This window comes from Opisthorchis viverrini (genome assembly GCF_000715545.1).
Source record: "Opisthorchis viverrini unplaced genomic scaffold opera_v5_76, whole genome shotgun sequence".
Classification (NCBI taxonomy): Eukaryota; Metazoa; Platyhelminthes; class Trematoda; order Opisthorchiida; family Opisthorchiidae; genus Opisthorchis; species Opisthorchis viverrini.
This window is the reverse complement of record NW_008751730.1, coordinates 842,910-860,544: the sequence shown is the minus strand read 5'-3', so window position 1 is coordinate 860,544 and position 17,635 is coordinate 842,910. Positions and strand designations below refer to the sequence as shown.

Here is a 17,635-nt window from a genome sequence, read left to right as displayed (position 1 = left end):
CAGCATGACACCAGTGTTCAACACCGATGCTTCGCTGCCGCACAACCATGACTTATTTGAAAGCCTTATTGTAAGGAAAAGAGTAAAGTTGGACGGGGAAGGGACTTAGTTCTAGCATAACACAACCATTCCGAGGTGCCTACACCTCCAGACATTCACTCAGGCGATCTGAATAGAAACTGACAACCAAAACGCCACTGACATCGATTGGCAGCCATATCTTGTAGCGTCTACAAGCAGGCACAAACGAACGAGCTCATTGAGTGACACCCTCTTCACCTAGGCTCGACACACTCACAGAGCAATTTGAACTTTTCCAATCTGGCAAACGAAGAATGTTTTATCGTGTACTCTACTGAAAACATTAGCACCGTCAGTGAAACATGTTTTAACAGAAATTTACCGTTTGTGAAGTTTGCCAGTTGGGGATTGACCACGTAGTTTTGTGAATAAATGGCAGTTGTGACACTTGTATCACTAGAATTCATTCAACTAACAGCACAAGCGAGCGAATGAATCAGACTTTCTTGAGTCACATGTCTTTTCAAGAAGCATATTCGGGGATTGATTTCTTCATGTTAGCGATAACTTTGCCGGATTTTCTCTCCTTTTTTACTACCTAGTATTATTTGGCCGACGACACGTTAGAAGTAGTGGAGGTCCATGAGGTCAATGATGGACGTGATCCGTTCCCCCTGTTGCTTCGGAGATCACGCGTTCCAAAAGACCGTGATGACGTTCCACCGACGTTCCCCAGTGTGTCGATGGAACTGACAGGTAAGTGAGGGACGCTCTCACTTGTATGTACGTATATGTACGATGTCATGACGAGAGGGGCTGGTCACCTTTCTTGCTTCGGTCAGAACCGCCTCAATTGGAGAGGCCTTGACTTCTATCCATGCTACTATAAATTATGTAGTAGTATGGATAGAATTCAAAGCCTCTCCAATTGAAGCGGTTTTGACCGAAGCAAGAAGGGTGACCATCCCCCTCTCGTCATGATATGGTACATATTTTCCTTATTTTGTTGGTGTTTGAACTCAGCTTTGAAATAAATACACACAAACAAGTGAGCAGAAATCATCAAAACCGTCTGTTCTGTGAATTGTCTGATTACTTATTTTGGACACGCAAGCAGTTATGCGCAAAAAACAAACAAACATTTTCGCACATGCTGTGGGTGTTGTGAACTGGGATCTCGAAACACTGTCCCAGATGCAATTAGAGCCAAAAATGTGACGTTGCACTTAAGTCATTTCTGAAATGATACAATGAGACAAAGATCGTCAAAGAGCGATGAAGTTATGTCCGTCAGAAATGGCGAAACTCCCTTCTCGGGTCCAGCCGATCCCGAGTAGGCTATTGACCTTTGAGGGCTTGTGTGATCTGCTGGTTGAGCTTGCAGTCCCATGAAAATTATTTCCAGAATACTCGGTCAGCTTTTGTTTAGTGAAAATGTGTGGTACCCATTGCGAGTGATCATGTCCATTTTAACACGTCACAGTAATGAGTGCCCGTTCGCCATTCAGGTGGTTGATAATCCAAGCGCTCCCAACGAATAAAAAAACCTTTATCCGAAAATTCTACTGACAGTGAAGAGGTAATGATAATCGTTTGGGTGTAACACCCTTTCGGTGCCAAACTGCCATGTCACCCGAAGGAAGCACGAGGGCTGGGATACTGCTAGATTGCCCAAACCTAGACGGAGGAAGTTGAAAGTCAGAGGTTGGGTTCGAACCATGGACCTTCTGGTCAGTAAATTCGCGCTCTAACCACTGAGCCATCTCGCCCCTTCCACACATCAGTGCAGCTGCTTGGCATCACCACACCTAACTGAGATTGGAGTCAGTACATAAAAGGTAGGGTTTTTAGAAGGACAAATGGAAGTCTCTGTGAACTTCTAATACCTTGCCAGTCTTCACCTTTAAGTAGAATTGCTGTCCGGGAGCGTCTTACGTGGAAGGAAGCAGTGTTACGTAGGTTTAACCTTCAACCGGACATATACATGTTAGTCTGAGGGTACCAGAAGCCAGAATGTTGTCTATACTGCCTCGAAAAATAACTCAATGCCCAAAGCAACTCCTCCGGGATGTAACTGCCTTGAGCTCTCTTAACTGCTTGAGCCAAAAGAAGTCACAAGACCAATTATCTTGTTACCACAAACTAGGGTTAATTGGTTGTCACCAGGCTGTCATATATTATTTGGGCAATTGGATATTGCAGATGTCAGCAAACAGTGCAGTACCGTATCATCCGATAATACCAGCTACTGAAAATTACGTAGTAGTTAGTAGACCGCATGGATTTCTAAGGAGATAATGTTCGCCTCTTATCGGGTGACCAAGAGACCGCAATCTACAGCCACAAGTGACTTACCACATTCACCAGCTACTTCGTTGAAGATGAATGCTTGCACCTGACAAGGGTTAAGAAATTAAACTGGACTGACGTAGGTATCACACTTATTTCTAGGACATCCACAAATTCAATTGCTAGATGCCACATCAAACAAGTCCTTGATTTGCAAATGAGTGCATTTCTCGTAAACAGTCCAAGTTGGGGAATGCGCCTACCTGACCAGCCTCAAGAAGGGCGAAACCCGTCGTGGGCTGTCGAAGAGTTCCCAGCAACTTTGTGAGTAGTTTCCTCCATGAAAAGAGTACTTGAGTAGTTGTTCTGAATTTTCTCCTTAACATTCCTATCCATCCTTCACATATATCCTCATGTTTAGTATTGTTCACTATTGTTATCTATTCTATTCTCCAAGAAAACGAGATCAAAGAATATTTCTCGCCCAAAGACTTTCGTATCGGTCACACAGTAAACATTTTGGGGAGAAAATTCTTCATCTATGATTGTGACAGTTTCACCAAAGCATGGTACTATCAGAATTTCGGACTGACCGATTTCACCCCCGTGGACGTGGAAATCAAAAGGCCGCCACCACCCAGAAAGGTAATAAATTTACTTTCATTGCATGGTATTTGCTCGCGGGTTGACCAGAGCGGAATCTCAGTGTGTACTTTGGATCGCCCCTTGAATGTTTCTGCAATCAGTATTATCGTTCATCATCCTGATTGTCAGCTGTGATAACAGCGCACTCGTCGTACAGTGGTTGTAGCTGCCGCAGTTTCGTTCACCGATGATTTAGGGGGGTGGGTAGCTGCGCATTGCATGCGGGAGCTAAAAAATTGGTGCATAAATCCAGCACTGTCAGTGGGCTTTCAAGTGGGGAGAGGGGTTGGAAGAGGAGCTATGCATTGAAGGCAATAGCTTTGATGCACGAGCGCCATTGAGGGCGCGACTGGTCCATGTCTGATAATGTCTCTAGCCATTGATGTGGCCCGTCTAGGGGTCTCCATCCAGAAAGACGGTAGCCTAATCAGGTTTCACACAAAAAAGAAAAATAGTAGAAAGCAACTGTTTTTCTTCGTAATGTTAAAGAATTGGAGCTCACTAAAGCATCGATCGCTTAGTCAGCCATACCCGTGGGCGCCGTATTACTTTTAAAAGGAATCTGTTACTGCTCTAGTTGTAAATTAATTAATTTAAGAATCAGGTGTCAAGCACTAACAAATATCTGTTTTAATAGGAATGATGATGATTACCACCACAATTCAGTTCACCTCTAAATACACTGTGACAAGTGGAATAAGTCAAATGGTGACTTATCGTTTGAGGACGACTGGTGTGAGTTACTGACTGAATGTCCGGACACGGGACGTGTTTTCTCAGCAGTGAACTTGTGGAGCGGCCCTATGTGTGTGTGTTGAGTGGAGTTGCATGCCTATTTGTCGCGTGTAATGTGAAGCGTGGGCTGTCTATCCTTGTCTGACAGCTGCAAAAACTTGAAGACAACTTGATCTGATATGGTTGTAGGTCGCGAGCATGGCTTGTGATGCAGATGGTAAATAGGTGAATAAAATGGATGGGAAATTCGAGTATACATGCTGTCGGTCAAGGTTGCACGTTGGTACAGGTAGAGCCACGAAGCGGCTTCACTCATGGTCTAAACAGTGTGTAGAAGCACATGGGACGTTAACTTATTCGATTTGTTCTGCATTTGGGTTTTCAGAAAGACTGCCGGTCAGAATTGGTGGCTCAGATCACACCACAGGATCTGCTACTTTAATCATGTCGTACTGTAGAAAGATCGTATATCCACATCCTTGTCCGCCTATCCTGCTCTCCGTTATAAGGCTTTATTCAAATAAACGACATGCTTCGGCTCAGATCACACCACAGGATCTGCTACTTTAATCATGTCGTACTGTAGAAAGATCGTATATCCACATCCTTGTCCGCCTATCCTGCTCTCCGTTATAAGGCTTTATTCAAATAAACTGACATGCTTCTGGGGCAGTGGAGTACCGCTGTTTTCAATGCTGACGCGGACTGCCCATTTTGCTCAGCGTTTCTTTCACGAAAATAAACTACTCGTGGCTTTGTCAGTAGTCAGAACACTAAATTTTGTATTTTTGGAACTATCCTGTGGGGCGATTGCATCTCGGGTTGAAAGATCCTAGAGGCCCCTCAAAACTGTTTATGCTTCTTCAAGTCAGGAGAATGATCAACACTGCAGTTAGTCCGCATTAGAGTACAATCCAGTACTGTTCATTTTCGGATGCGTATGCCTCACTGCGGTGATGCTCTGGTAAGTCATGTTGTCAGCATTCATACCCGGGACCGCAAAGCATCTCGCGTTCAACCAATACGCACGAGATACATCCACTTCTTTAGGACTTTAAACGAAATGTGTGTGACCACTGGGCCAATCACACTGTAGTTGAATGTTACTCAGAAATATCAGTTTCGGTTTATGGGACCTAACCAGCGATTCTTTCAACAGTGGTCCTGCTCGAAATGCTTATTTGTTCGGCAAGATGGATGGTTGCTGAGGAATTTCTGTAACGAACAACGGGAACAACCACCAAATCCGTTGTGGTAATCAGATGTTTCATCCTCAGCGTGTATTTCAGTGGGTTGGTTAGCCAAGCTAGGCAGTCAAACAGCGTAACTGTGAATAACCTTCATGAGGGAAACTACTCACAAGGTTGCTGAAAACTCTCTGACAGCCCACGGCCGGTTTCGCCCTTCTTGGGGTTCATCAGGTAGGCGCAGTCCCCGAGTTTCCGTCAATCTTATGTTCTACTTGAACCCCGTTTGTGATTATTGTGCACGCTGTTCAAGCTAGTTTCGCTGAAGTGGCAGGAGATTAGACAGTGCAAAACAGTTTGGCCCTCAACTTGGTGAGTTAAAGATACAAACAGTCAGTCATTTGTTACAGGAGAACATCAGGTATATGCTGAGATACGCAAGTAACTATAGGGCTGATGCCCGTTTCGGAACTAGTCTTTCGCACATGGTCAATACAGTCTGCGCGTACGGGGTAGTTTTGTATGCCAGCATAAGTGCATTTTGACCCGTTCAAACCGGAAGGGAAAAGACCAGGGGCAATCGAAGAAGGTGGACATATGTTGCAGGTATGTGGTGACTGCCAAATAAAGTTGAAAAGAATAGAAGCTTGGAGTGCATAGTTATTGCACCTAATGGGGTTCTGGTCAGACCATTCGCCAACCACACCAGGGACGGACTTATGCGGATAGTTAGGACAAACTACGGTAGTGGCAGGATGCCACCTCCAGCACCATCACAGGTGAAGCAAATCAACACTTCACTATCAGGTGGGCGCGGTGCCATATGGTGGTCCATGAGGCTATTAAAGCCACTGGAAAACTAAAGCAATAAAGAGCTCAAAATCAGTCTTCAATGTTTGCCGGTACGACATATGAGAGTCCTTCAAAAACGCCAGGTCTCTAAGAGAACTCGCGGGGGGTTAGGGAAAAATTTCTACGGAATATTCTAGACCGGGGTTAGGCCAATCATAATTCAGTCACACTTAATGACCTGCAACTGGCTGAGGTATCGCACTCGAATGCCCAGCCAACCAAGTGGGCCAATAAGGGCCGAAAACATAACTTCCCTAACACTAGCTATTGACCTCTATGGTGACCGCGTTTGCCCGAATACTGGAAACGTACTTCCAGAGCAAATGTCCCCGCAGAAGAGACCACTCCACAGCGGAGAATACTTACCGCCAGTCACCTGATGTCTTCTCTCTAGGGCAAAAACTACACCCCTGTGTCACTTTCATCAGCAGCATCGCAGCGGTGGGCGGTCGCATTAATCCGCGACAAAAAGGGGGAACAAACAAACGAAAATTTGAATGTATGACATCCGCACACGCACCCAATAAGAGTGGGCTTGCTAGCCGTATAGACGTAACATACTACTCGTATGGGTTTTGAAAACTCTTCCAAAGCCCACGACATGTTTCGACCTTCCTGGGGCTTATCAGGTAATTAACTGAGTGAATTTTCCCCCATTTCGTGCAATTTGGGTTCAATTAAAACACAGGGTCGAGGGAAACCTGGGGACCGCGCCTACCTGATAAGCCCCGGGGAGGATGAAACTGGTCCCGGGCTGTCGAAGAGTTTTCAGCAACCTCATGAGTAGCATGTTACGTCTAGACAATAACATACTGCAATATCTCGAACTTCCTACCGGCTGAAACATGGGACAGTCTGGTGCAACACATTCAGTTGGAGAAAAACATTATAAAGGAGACATTCGGTACAGTTTCCAGTGAAAATCGAACTGATACGCAAATGAGTGTATGTGCAGTCAAGAGTCTAGTTCATTCGGCGAATGCTTTCTTGAGGTCCAAGGTCATTGGCAGAGTTCCAACTAAACAGCCAGAGCCGTAAGTACGACTATCAGGCTAAGAATCGCTCTCCTCTGCGTCCATAGTACGTATGTGCGCACATTACACGTGGCATGGCCCAAGGCGAACAGTCCTGTACGTAAAAACTGATAGCCCAAAACACTCTTAACTTGTGCTTGTGGTGACAGAACATAGGGTTACCGTAATCCATTCGTTCGTCAATACTGAGGATAGCCTAACTTCAGCTGGAGTCGTTTATTAACTGTAGGTATATCAAACTTCCCCATTCATCATCATCATCATGTCAGCCGTAAAGAACCGCGTACTCGTCGTACACTGGTTGTAGCTGCCACAGTTTCGTTCACCGATGATTTGGGGGAGGGGGTAGGTAGCTGCGCATTGCACGAGCGAGCTGGTAACTTGGTGAATAAACCTGGCACTGTCAGTGGGTTGTCAAGCGGGGTGGGGGGTGGAAAAGGAGCTATGCATTGAAGGCAATAGCTTTGATGCATGAGCGCCATTGAGGGCGCGACTGGGCCATGTCTGATAATGTCCCTAGCCATTGATGTGGCCCGTCTCGGGGTCTCCATCCGGGAAGATGGCACTGACCAGCGCAGCTGAGTTTGCTGGTAATGGCGTCCAAGTCTCTGTTTACCATCTGCGTCGATAGTATGCAAGAACCAACTTACAGCTAATGATATGCCCGACTGATTGACCCTCTTTTTCTTCAGGAAATACCGCCTTACAATGGATTTGGCAGTCTGGAAGATAGCCTTTCCTCGACAAAGTCGTTTGTTCCCCGTCCTCCAAAAACCGACTTTGCCAAAAACGTTGATTATGCCAACAAAATACTTCGCTATGAGGCTCGACTGGTGAGTTCCGAATTGGTTAACCGGTCTCATATTCGACTGTGCATCAAGCTTTGTTCACGTTTCTCATTGGTAGACGTTCCGCGCCCTTACTAAACCATGACCTCACCTTCACGTGTTACAGGACAGCAGTCGTCCAGAAGATGCCTGTCGACGTTTCATATTCAAGTACCGTCTTTGTGACGACATGATCTCAATCTATGAGACCCCATTGCGGAACTCTGGATTCCCTGGTGGAACTTTCCTCAGAGGAGCGAGGTAAGTGTAGTCTGGGGGTGGACTGGTTGCAGTATTTTCTGGAGTCTTCCTGGATGGGCACTTCGAGACGGGCCACATCAATGGTTCAAGATACTGTCAGACATGATTAAGTAGCTCACTCGATGGCGCTTGTGTATCCAAACTATTGCTTTCATTGCATAGCTCCTTTCCCAGTTCCCCCGCTTAACAATTCCCTGACAATACTGTATTTACGCATCAATTTAGCAGCTCCCACTTCCCCAAACCGTCGGGGAACGAAACCGTGGCAACCTTGACCACGACGAAATCCGCCCTTCTTGATAGACGTGTGTATCAAGCTACGGTACGGGCTGCTTTTTTGTTGGCTGCGTTGGTTGGGACATGTGTTGCGTATGCCGAAACACCGTTGGCCGAAGAAAGTGCTGTTTTCCACGCCTAATTCAGAGTGGCGTAAACAGAGAGGTAGCCAACCCTTGACTTGGCAGAGGAGTATGAAAGAGATCACGAAACGCTTGGGTGCTGTCGGTGCTACTCGCCTTCCAGGATGGGGATCACGTGATCCTCACTGTGCCTGGTTGGAGACACTATAAGATATAGCTGCCAACCGATGTCAGTGGCGTTCTTGTTGTCAGTTTCTATCCAGATCGCCTGAGTGAATGTCTGGAGGTGTAGGCACCTCGGAATGATTGTGGTAAGCTAGCACTGAGTCCTTCCCTGTCCACCTTTACTCTTTTCTTCATAATAAGGCTTTCTAATAAATCATGATTGTACGGCGGTGAAGCATCATTGTTGACCACTGATGCCATGCTGTCGATGATGATGATGATGATGATGATGAACATGGTCTCCAAGTTCCCGTTCATCTTATGTTCTATTTATATGAAAATCGCCAAATAATCTCATTTGCACAAGAGCTTCATTCATTAAGGATAGGAAGAGTGAGGGACTGAGGACTACCCACTGAAGGTTATTGTTCTGATGAATAACCGCCATCAGCTGCGTGACCCAGTCATACCTATCAAAGTCACTAATCTGCTTTGTTCCATGGACCCTATTCAAGGAGATGACTGAGTTGACTAGGAGGTTTTGATGTGCTCATCACCTGATTTGTGGCGGTACAGGGAAGTTCGTTGTTTAACTCAGATGACTTCCACCTCTAGCCTCATTGTATATCAAGGTAAATCAGTTGGGAAGTCGCGAGCAATGTTTCGTAAGGTTGAAAATTTCTCGAGGGCCTGAAAGCCACCGCTCTCCTTTATGGGAGTGCAGACAGCGCGATGGATGAACACGTGTTTTTTCTCTTCTAGTTGGCTACACGAGCGACCGATTGCCTATTGTCCAATGCACTGACAGAGTGATCTAGTACAACTCACACTTGACCTAGAAATGGGATGCCTGCCTGCAAGACTGTAATGTAATATAGTGTAATATAGTAGAGTATATAGTGGCATAGTACAGTATAGTATAGTGTAGTATAGTGTAGTATAATATAGTATAGTGAAGTGCAATATAGCGTAATATAGTATAATATAGTATACCAAGGCATAGTACGGTACAGTGTAGTGCAGTATACAGCATATAGTATAACATAGTATAGGGGAGGATATCAAGGTATAGTAGAGTACTATATAGTATAGTACATACAGCAGTATATCGGTGAAAAGAAGGTCTTTGCTGAGGAGTTATTTATTAGAAAATGCCAACGGAACAGTTACATTGGACAGGGCAGGGAAGCAAAACTCTCATATACATCTTGTTTGCAAAAACTGAATACCCATCTTCTCTTTGGACGCGTCTTTCTGAACTTTCCTGGATATTCATTGACTGTTGCTCAAATCCAAGCAAATGCTACAAAGTGACTCCACAAATTCCGTAATAGATCTCACTTTTCAAAAGACAAAGCGGATTTGCGAGAAGACATACTACTAGCATGCCCTCCCATCAGTAGTATCACCGTTACATTGGTAGAGTGTGATCAGTCGATCAGACAATCGAGTGCGAAAGCAAAACTGTGCTAAATTAACAATAATTTCGTCTATTTTTTGACGGCATACTTTTCCTCACTTCTTGTTGCCTGACTTTCTGGGAGGAAGCTCAGCGTATTTTACTGCTAGAGGCTAAATCCACTCCACCAAACAAAAGGATCACCTGTGGAGCCTTCCAAAGCTGTGTACATTGCCCAGGTGCATTTGGCTACATTTGTACTTCAGGGAGCAAAATTTGGTCTGAAGACAGTGAGGGATGTCCTACACTACGCATAGTCCAACAATTTGCAGTACTTTTTCACTAATACTTTAAAAGGTCAGCTTTTGTCGCAACTCAAACGTCCAACGTGGTTTGGAAATTTGGCAAGTTGCCTGAAGCTAGTTGTAAGTGGTAGTTTCTGGATTTGTGTCGTTCCTGTTCACATCACTGTCCTTTGAACATCCCCTCTTCTGGCCTGGCTCAATTATTCTCGTGAGTCCGAACTAAAGACTTGGGATTCGCTCGTCACTGGTGCTTCACGTTGTCGTACCGGACATCCTGACATACAAATCGAGCGTGTTATTACCAGCGCACTCTGGTTCCAAGTCACAAGCAGTGAGACTTTCCACTCACTGTCCCTTGCTCTTGTTCGCTCAGGGGTCTAAAAAAAGTTTAGGTTTGTCTTTTTTAAATTATCCCATTTAATAGTGGCGTTTTGTTGTATTGTGTCGGGACCACACCCCACTCAACCGACAGATCCAGAAAGTTACACTTAATTAATGGTAAGGTAGCCACCTCCCACCTGGAACAATCAACACGAAACGGGAGGGAACCAGCGAAACAAAATGCAAACATGCTACTACGGTTACTTGGTAGTGATTTTGAGGAAGGGATGAGTAAAACTCCCATCTGAACGGTCCTCACTCGAGGAGCCAGTCAGTGTGTGATCAAGTGATGTGATTTCCGTGATCGAGGGATGGGCAGTGCTATATCCTGTGTAAGTGTGAGTTAGTCACACCGCTGACCAGTAATTCGTGGCCGAACAATTAAGCGTCTAATCTGCTAGCCAGGAGGTCGCGGGTTCGAGATTCTCTGGAGTTTCTCGAGATGTCCACTGCTGACGATTCCCAGGAAGGAGAGAACAGCTGTACAATGCTCCTCGGATTTCTAGCATAGATTCGCCTCACTTACAGGTTCCCACACCTCCACATACCGTCAGCAATCTATAAGTAGCTCGATGGAAGAATAAACTTTACCCGATGTGTGAAACTTCCGTAGGAGAAGTCGTTGCTCGATGAACCAGTCAATACGTTTGACCACGTGATGTGGACTTCGTGATTGAAGGATGAGCTATATCCTATATCCTGTGTAAGTGCGCGGTAATCACACTGCTGATCAACCGCTTCTGGTAGAACGGTTAGGTGTTCAAACTAGTAACTAGGAGGTCGCGGGTTCGAAACGCCGTACAACAGCTTCTTGAAATACGCATTTCTGATGATTAACAGTAGGAATGAAACAGCTGCACAGTGCTCCTTGACCTTCCTCCATAGATTGGCTTTAATGAAGGGATGACGTCTCTATTGAAAATTCTTCTAGCTGATGAGAAAATTGCAGCTCTCCTCAGGTGCCTATAACGCGTTTCCATCTATCAGATCACTGTCTTCAAGGATGTGTGAGCCGTTAACTTTGTTCATCCATCTGTTCATCTATCAAGAACACGTGTCTGGCAGGCTTAGGCTAGGTACGACTTAGACACGTGACTTTAGTTGGTAAAATGTGCACTACTTATCTAGGTACGGTAGCACTCCCGTTGATCATCCAAGCAGCATTAAACACATTGCTCAGTCACGCATCTCTTGAGGAAAACATCATAGCTCTTCCAGAGTGTAGCACAAATCATACTAGCGGTCAGTCACTTCGTACTGACCCATAAGAAACAACCAGCTCCATTCACTGGAAATCACGTCACAATCCGGCAGGTTATGACCACTTGTTGTTTGTAGAATAATTTTGAATAGGTATTGTCCATTTGGAGACGACTGCAGTGGAACATAGATAAACAGTTGCTTGCCCCATTGGTAGGGGTATCATATGTTACTATGCTTCTACCTCAGAGTTGCCAAGCCAGGTAGCAGTGTGGACATGCCTGTCTATTATGGTCCAGCGGACTTTTCACTTGGTTCGAAAATCGAGGTGTTTGGAAGTCGATTCATCATTACCGATGCGGATTCGTTTGTGATTAAATTCTTGGAGGCTAACAGAGACCAATTCTCCGACGAACTCATTCAATGCTGGCGTGCCCGTATGACAGAGAAGGAAGAACAGGAGCGGGCTATTCAAGTGGCCAAACAGAGGCAACGGAAAGGTGGACCGGTGGAAATCAGGCGACAGTAAGTGCTGGTCGTCAGTTGTTCTTGCTTCTTTACATTCTTCATCGACAATGACAGTAGTTTGTGTGAGTATTCCAGTTGATGATCCACACTGCCCGCCAGAAATATGCGTCGAACATGCGCTCACTTGAATGCTACTCGACACTATTTCCGGCGGTTGATCGTACACAATACCTATTTCGACCTTTTAATGTAAACCAGTTCGTCCTCACCGTCCACAAAGCGCTCTTATTACACCAGACTACTTTGCACTGGGGGGACTGCGTTCGAAAGTTAACTGTGCTGTACACTCAAGAGTGTGACCCATAGAATATGATCAATTGATCCTATTCTGTCGCAGATCCAGCTACGAATTCCCTCTTTAAAATGTGTTAACAGGTCGGATGATGAGGAACTTGACGGTAGTCTTTTTTTAATGATCTCCTGTAGCAAACGAAGCGCTAAGATAGGTGTGCGCACGAATGAGTACATGTCGACTGGAAAGATACGACTAGAACAGCCCTTCAGTGCAGAAGTCTCCTGAGGTAATATGATCAGGAATCGTCTCAACTAACTATACGAACGTACGAGGAACCCCCATGTGAGTGGTACTCAGATATGGGCCTTTCGTCAGGGTGCTCTTGGTTTTCTCCGTGTGTTGTTCGGTGAGTTACGTGACTACTGACTAACGGGTTGGTTGATCACTGTTTCTGTGATGTGATAACCATGGTGAGCTTAGTTGAAAACACATTCCTCTTGATCGACGAATATTCTCAGTTCGGATTGTTTCTGAGCAGAATTCAGCAAAGAGGAAACGGCAGCTAGAGGGATACGGTTATTCCCCATAGGCAAGAAGCTCCAATTGATTGGTCATCAGAATCGCAAAATGAGGGAAAGTTGAGCACTCTGTGGTAGGACCCGTTTGTCGTTACTGGCCCCCAAGACAACGTTTATATAATTCAGGACGGTGGATGGTCGGGAGGCAGCTTCGAACGTTGCACGATATACCCTAGGGCACACTGAATAGAACAGCTACCGAATTGGATCTAACTGAGGTGATTGGTTCATAGGTAGCATTCATGTAAACATTTGAAGGGGAGGTATGTAATGGTACATACTACTGAAAGAACATGACCAAGTTTCAAACCGCCATCTGCGCACCAGATGGAATGTTGATATGGAAACAATGGGAGAGCTTTGCAGTGTCCAAAAGGATGCTTAGTTCGTTTTGGTCAATAACAACTCCGCACTCGAGGGTGCTCTTCCCCGAATCGGTAACACGCCTACCTGGTGTGTCAACTGTCTGGATTTCCGAGCAGCACGGCCAAAAATATTCACTGCTGTTTAGCTGAGCGAAACTCGAATCAGGTGCATATCTCCTCACTGTGGTACCACACATCTGTGCTAATCGCCTTCCGGGCCGGGGTTTGCTTGATCCCCTGGGTACATGGTTGGAGATAATATAAGATATAACTACTAATCAATGTCGGTGTATTCTTTTCATCAGTTTGTATACAGTGTCCGAATGATTCCCCGTAGGTGTGAACATCTCAATGGGACAACATTTGTCCTAATTTATTTAACGTATTACTCTGTTTCAGTGATGGGGACGTACTGGGACTGGCGAATGAAATCAAGACGCAACTGAAGAAGTTGGCTATCACGGACAGAAGCAGAATAGACGAGATGTTCCTCTACTACAACAAAGATCGTCTAGGCTTTATTGACATTGAAAATTTAAAGGACATTTGCAAAAAACTCCAGCTGCCTCCGGACGAAGATGTATTGGATGCGGTAAGATAAGACTAAAACACCAGCTGTCATTGGGACGATTAGGCGTCGTTCTTGATGTCTTGTTGACTAGAAGCGACACGTAGTTCCAGGAAGAATACACAGAGTTTATTATTGACTTTATAAGTTGAGAAACAGGGAGGTTAGTTGTCAGGACAGCTGTGATATTTCATTCTGAGGCATACCTCAGTTGGTAAGAACTGAATACAAAATAGTGATAAAACTGCGCTCCCCTTGAATTTGCTGTAGACCCCATTTAAAACTTCAAAATTGATATTCTGGATTCTAACGGACCATTGAGCTATCTGACTTATGTGGAGGGAAAATAAAAACAAAATGGGCTGGAAAACTTGTGTTGACAATCATTACCCAATCACAACACAATATCAATCAATAGTGCGTGACGTACAAGGTCAAGTACGAACATGAATGGTATGGGTAAGAAGCCATGCTTCACACGGAACGGACGCAAGGAATTACACACACACACACACACACACACACACACACGAGAATGGGTGTGCGTGACAGCAAGCGACCGCTACAGACCATCACGAATTCTACCTTGCCTGGTTCATGCCAAGGGCATAGTATTTACTTACTCATGGTGGAAGAGTAAATAAATGTTCTGTGGCTCCGCCTTTAACCAAACTACGGCACGTTCTACCCTAGAAAACTCACATAAACACGTGAATTTTCTCCCATTCTGAGAAGGATTAGAAACAAACATATTCACAGTGTGAGCTGTCTCGCACAGAGATGTTTCGATAATAACTAGACCGTTAATCTTATACATATGTGAGTTTTTACACACTTTTCTTCAGAATTGCCATATTCAAGTGTGACGGAGCTTAAAAACTCAGTAGTCATTGCCTCAAGTGAGATCACGTGATATCACGTTAGTGGCGACTGTCTTCGCCTGTAGCGGATATCAAGGGGATGGTACAGCCTAAAAAACCAAATGCAGAAGGTTCACGTGTTGATTGGAGCTCACCATACAACTGAAGCAGGCTAGGTCATGTGATGCTTGGACAGTGTTGGCTTGATGACCACTCAGTTGTTGACCGTAGTGGGCGATCGAAGCGTGTTGTCAGTCCTGGCCTTCATACAAAGTATTGCTTATTCACTACTTACCGTTTAAAGGAAGACAAACTTTAATGTTATCAAATCGAACTCTAAGAAGATTGAAAGTGATTCCCATACTACTCAGAAGGTGGATAAACACTCGGGGCAGCCCGCGACTGGTTTTGCCCTTCCTGGGAAAAACTCATTTGAAAATGAACCCGGTATTAGAGTGTGACTAGGCTACACTTTCTCCAAAGCTCTTTTTTACTGTAGTCTTCTCTTACTTTTGAAACTGTGAAGAAAGGATAGGAGAAAATGGCGCTCCTTTTGGTTATGTAGAACCATTTTGTTACCTTGTCACGCATCTCCAAGACGTTTAACTTCAAGTGACAGCTAAACTATTTTAGTCTATTTTCCCTTCCAAATAGCTCTTGGACGAATACGGTACGGATGGACGAATGACCTTGGAACAGTTTAGGAAATTCTTCGAACTTTAATCGCTCCACTCCGCTTGCGATACCCAGAACACACAGAGCGAACCCGACGGCCAACAGACAGATTTTTTCTTTTTAGCTTTTCAGAGTAACTGACCATCAATGATCTGAACATTGCTCATCTGCGAGTAAACTTGATCTGATGAGTACAGCGGACGTTTAGAAATTGCGCATCCTCTTATTCAGATTCCATCTGAATAGTGTGAAACAGCAAACAAGACAAATAAAGAGTGATTCCTCTCTGAAAATTCTTTCGAATTTGGTGTTTCACGCCAGGCTGCACCTGACGGATGATACGGCCGAGCAATTGGCCGTGAATCGAAGCTGATCGCGATAACAAGACATTCTTTAAGCCATCTGTGATCACCATCCACTCCTGTGTCCAGAGTACTCGAACGTATCGAATACCATCCTCCTGGATGTTCAGCCTTAGGCACATACGGTAGATCTCCATTGAGTGACCCGCAAAATTACCCTATTCCTTCTTGAAACGAGCTTCGACAGGTCGTTCGGGAATAATTTCTTAGATGTGGATTATCCATAGGAGGTGAATGTGCGCAAAGCGACGGACAACAAACTCGTATAACTTGTCACGTGACGTAGTCGGCAAGCCGCTTGTTCGTGAAATGGATGAAGCATAAGCAGGTGAGTGTCAGGCAGCACACGAAACGAAATGAACTTAAGTCATGGAACGTCTACTCGAAATTCGATGGTTTTCTGACTTGGTGTGGTGTCGTCACCGCAGTAAAAGTGGGGTAATCATTTGTATGCTANAATAATTTCTTAGATGTGGATTATCCATAGGAGGTGAATGTGCGTAAAACGACGGACAACAGACTCGTATAACTTGTCACGTGACGTAGTCGGCAAGCCGCTTGTTCGTGAAATGGATGAAGCATAAGCAGGTGAGTGTCAGGCAGCACACGAAACGAAATGAACTTAAGTCATGGAACGTCTACTCGAAATTCGATGGTTTTCTGACTTGGTGTGGTGTCGTCACCGCAGTAAAAGTGTGGTAATCATGTTGTATGCTATTTCTAATTTTTATCGTCTGTTTCATAGTGACAAAGTATGTTTTTTCTAGGATCTGCAGGTGTTCCAGGTATTCACTCATTCACCCACGTGTGAGGTCTTACCTGACAGAGCATAGCAACCTTTGCACTTGTCACTGTGGATTCTGTGGGACAAACAAATTACGTAGATAGCATGTGAACCTTGTTTTTGGGTGTCTTAAGCTGAGTTGTTTAAGTGTTGATCCAACTGGTGAATCAATACCTTTCTGGTTCTCTGTGCGACAAACTTTCAACTTCCTTGATCCTCCAGCAAATACTTTCATCTGCGTAGAAAGTAGGCTCAATTGAATCCAGTCAGATCTCCTGTTTATTATGGTCTGGTGTCGAAGAAGTTTCAGCAACCTCATGAGTAGTATGTTACGCCTAGACAAAAATATCATTTCATATCCAAAACCCCCACAGACTAGTTCAGCCGCCTCAGTCTGATCAGGTGGAGTACCGTGTTGAAACTCATTACAGAAGAGATTTAAATTTGCAGAATCTCTGTTGAGTTCCCTATTTAGAATTCTGAATCAAACTAGCCAGAATATCTCAAGAAAGAACTGGGTTTGGAAGTCTATCGTACTATTTACAGACAAATGGGAAAAAGTCCACTTCAACAGGTGCGTAACTGTCACTGACCGACACAAAGTTGCGTCCAATTCACACACTGGGTTGCGGTGGGCTGAATGGTGACTCAAGTTGTTACCTGCCGTCGTTTTATCCGATTAGGATTGGCAGTGCCTTTACGGGGTTACCTTGGCATGAGAGGTCAGATGGAATACGGATAGACAGGTGGGAGTATCTACACACACACACACACACATTCGAACACCCACGTCGGACGCATTGGTCTGCTTGGTCAGACGACAGGCGGGTGCAAGGTCGGGGATAAACAGGCGGAAATCAATGAACAGAGACGGAATAGCCAAATAGATGGGAGAACTATCAAGTTGTCAAGATAGGCCCAACGTACGACAAGTAGGTGGTTATTACAGCTGACAATGATGATGATGATGATGATGATGATGATGATGATGATGATGATGATGATGATGATGATGATGAT

At 44.8% G+C, this 17,635-nt stretch overlaps 1 protein-coding gene across 1 annotated transcript in view; it reads left to right on the top strand.

Moving 5' to 3' along the window:
* The window catches only part of T265_04467 (hypothetical protein), a gene marked incomplete at both ends in the record, with an annotated part of 29,809 nt that extends 14,064 nt beyond the window's left edge, over window positions 1-15,745 (top strand). The window contains 7 exons of the mRNA XM_009169216.1: window positions 624-777; window positions 2,768-2,955; window positions 7,456-7,596; window positions 7,718-7,851; window positions 11,910-12,185; window positions 13,766-13,958; window positions 15,449-15,745. Of these exons, the coding sequence (XP_009167480.1) occupies window positions 624-777; window positions 2,768-2,955; window positions 7,456-7,596; window positions 7,718-7,851; window positions 11,910-12,185; window positions 13,766-13,958; window positions 15,449-15,517 (1,155 nt within the window). The remainder of the gene's footprint in view (window positions 1-623; window positions 778-2,767; window positions 2,956-7,455; window positions 7,597-7,717; window positions 7,852-11,909; window positions 12,186-13,765; window positions 13,959-15,448) is intronic.
* Between the last annotated feature and the right edge of the window lie 1,890 nt (window positions 15,746-17,635).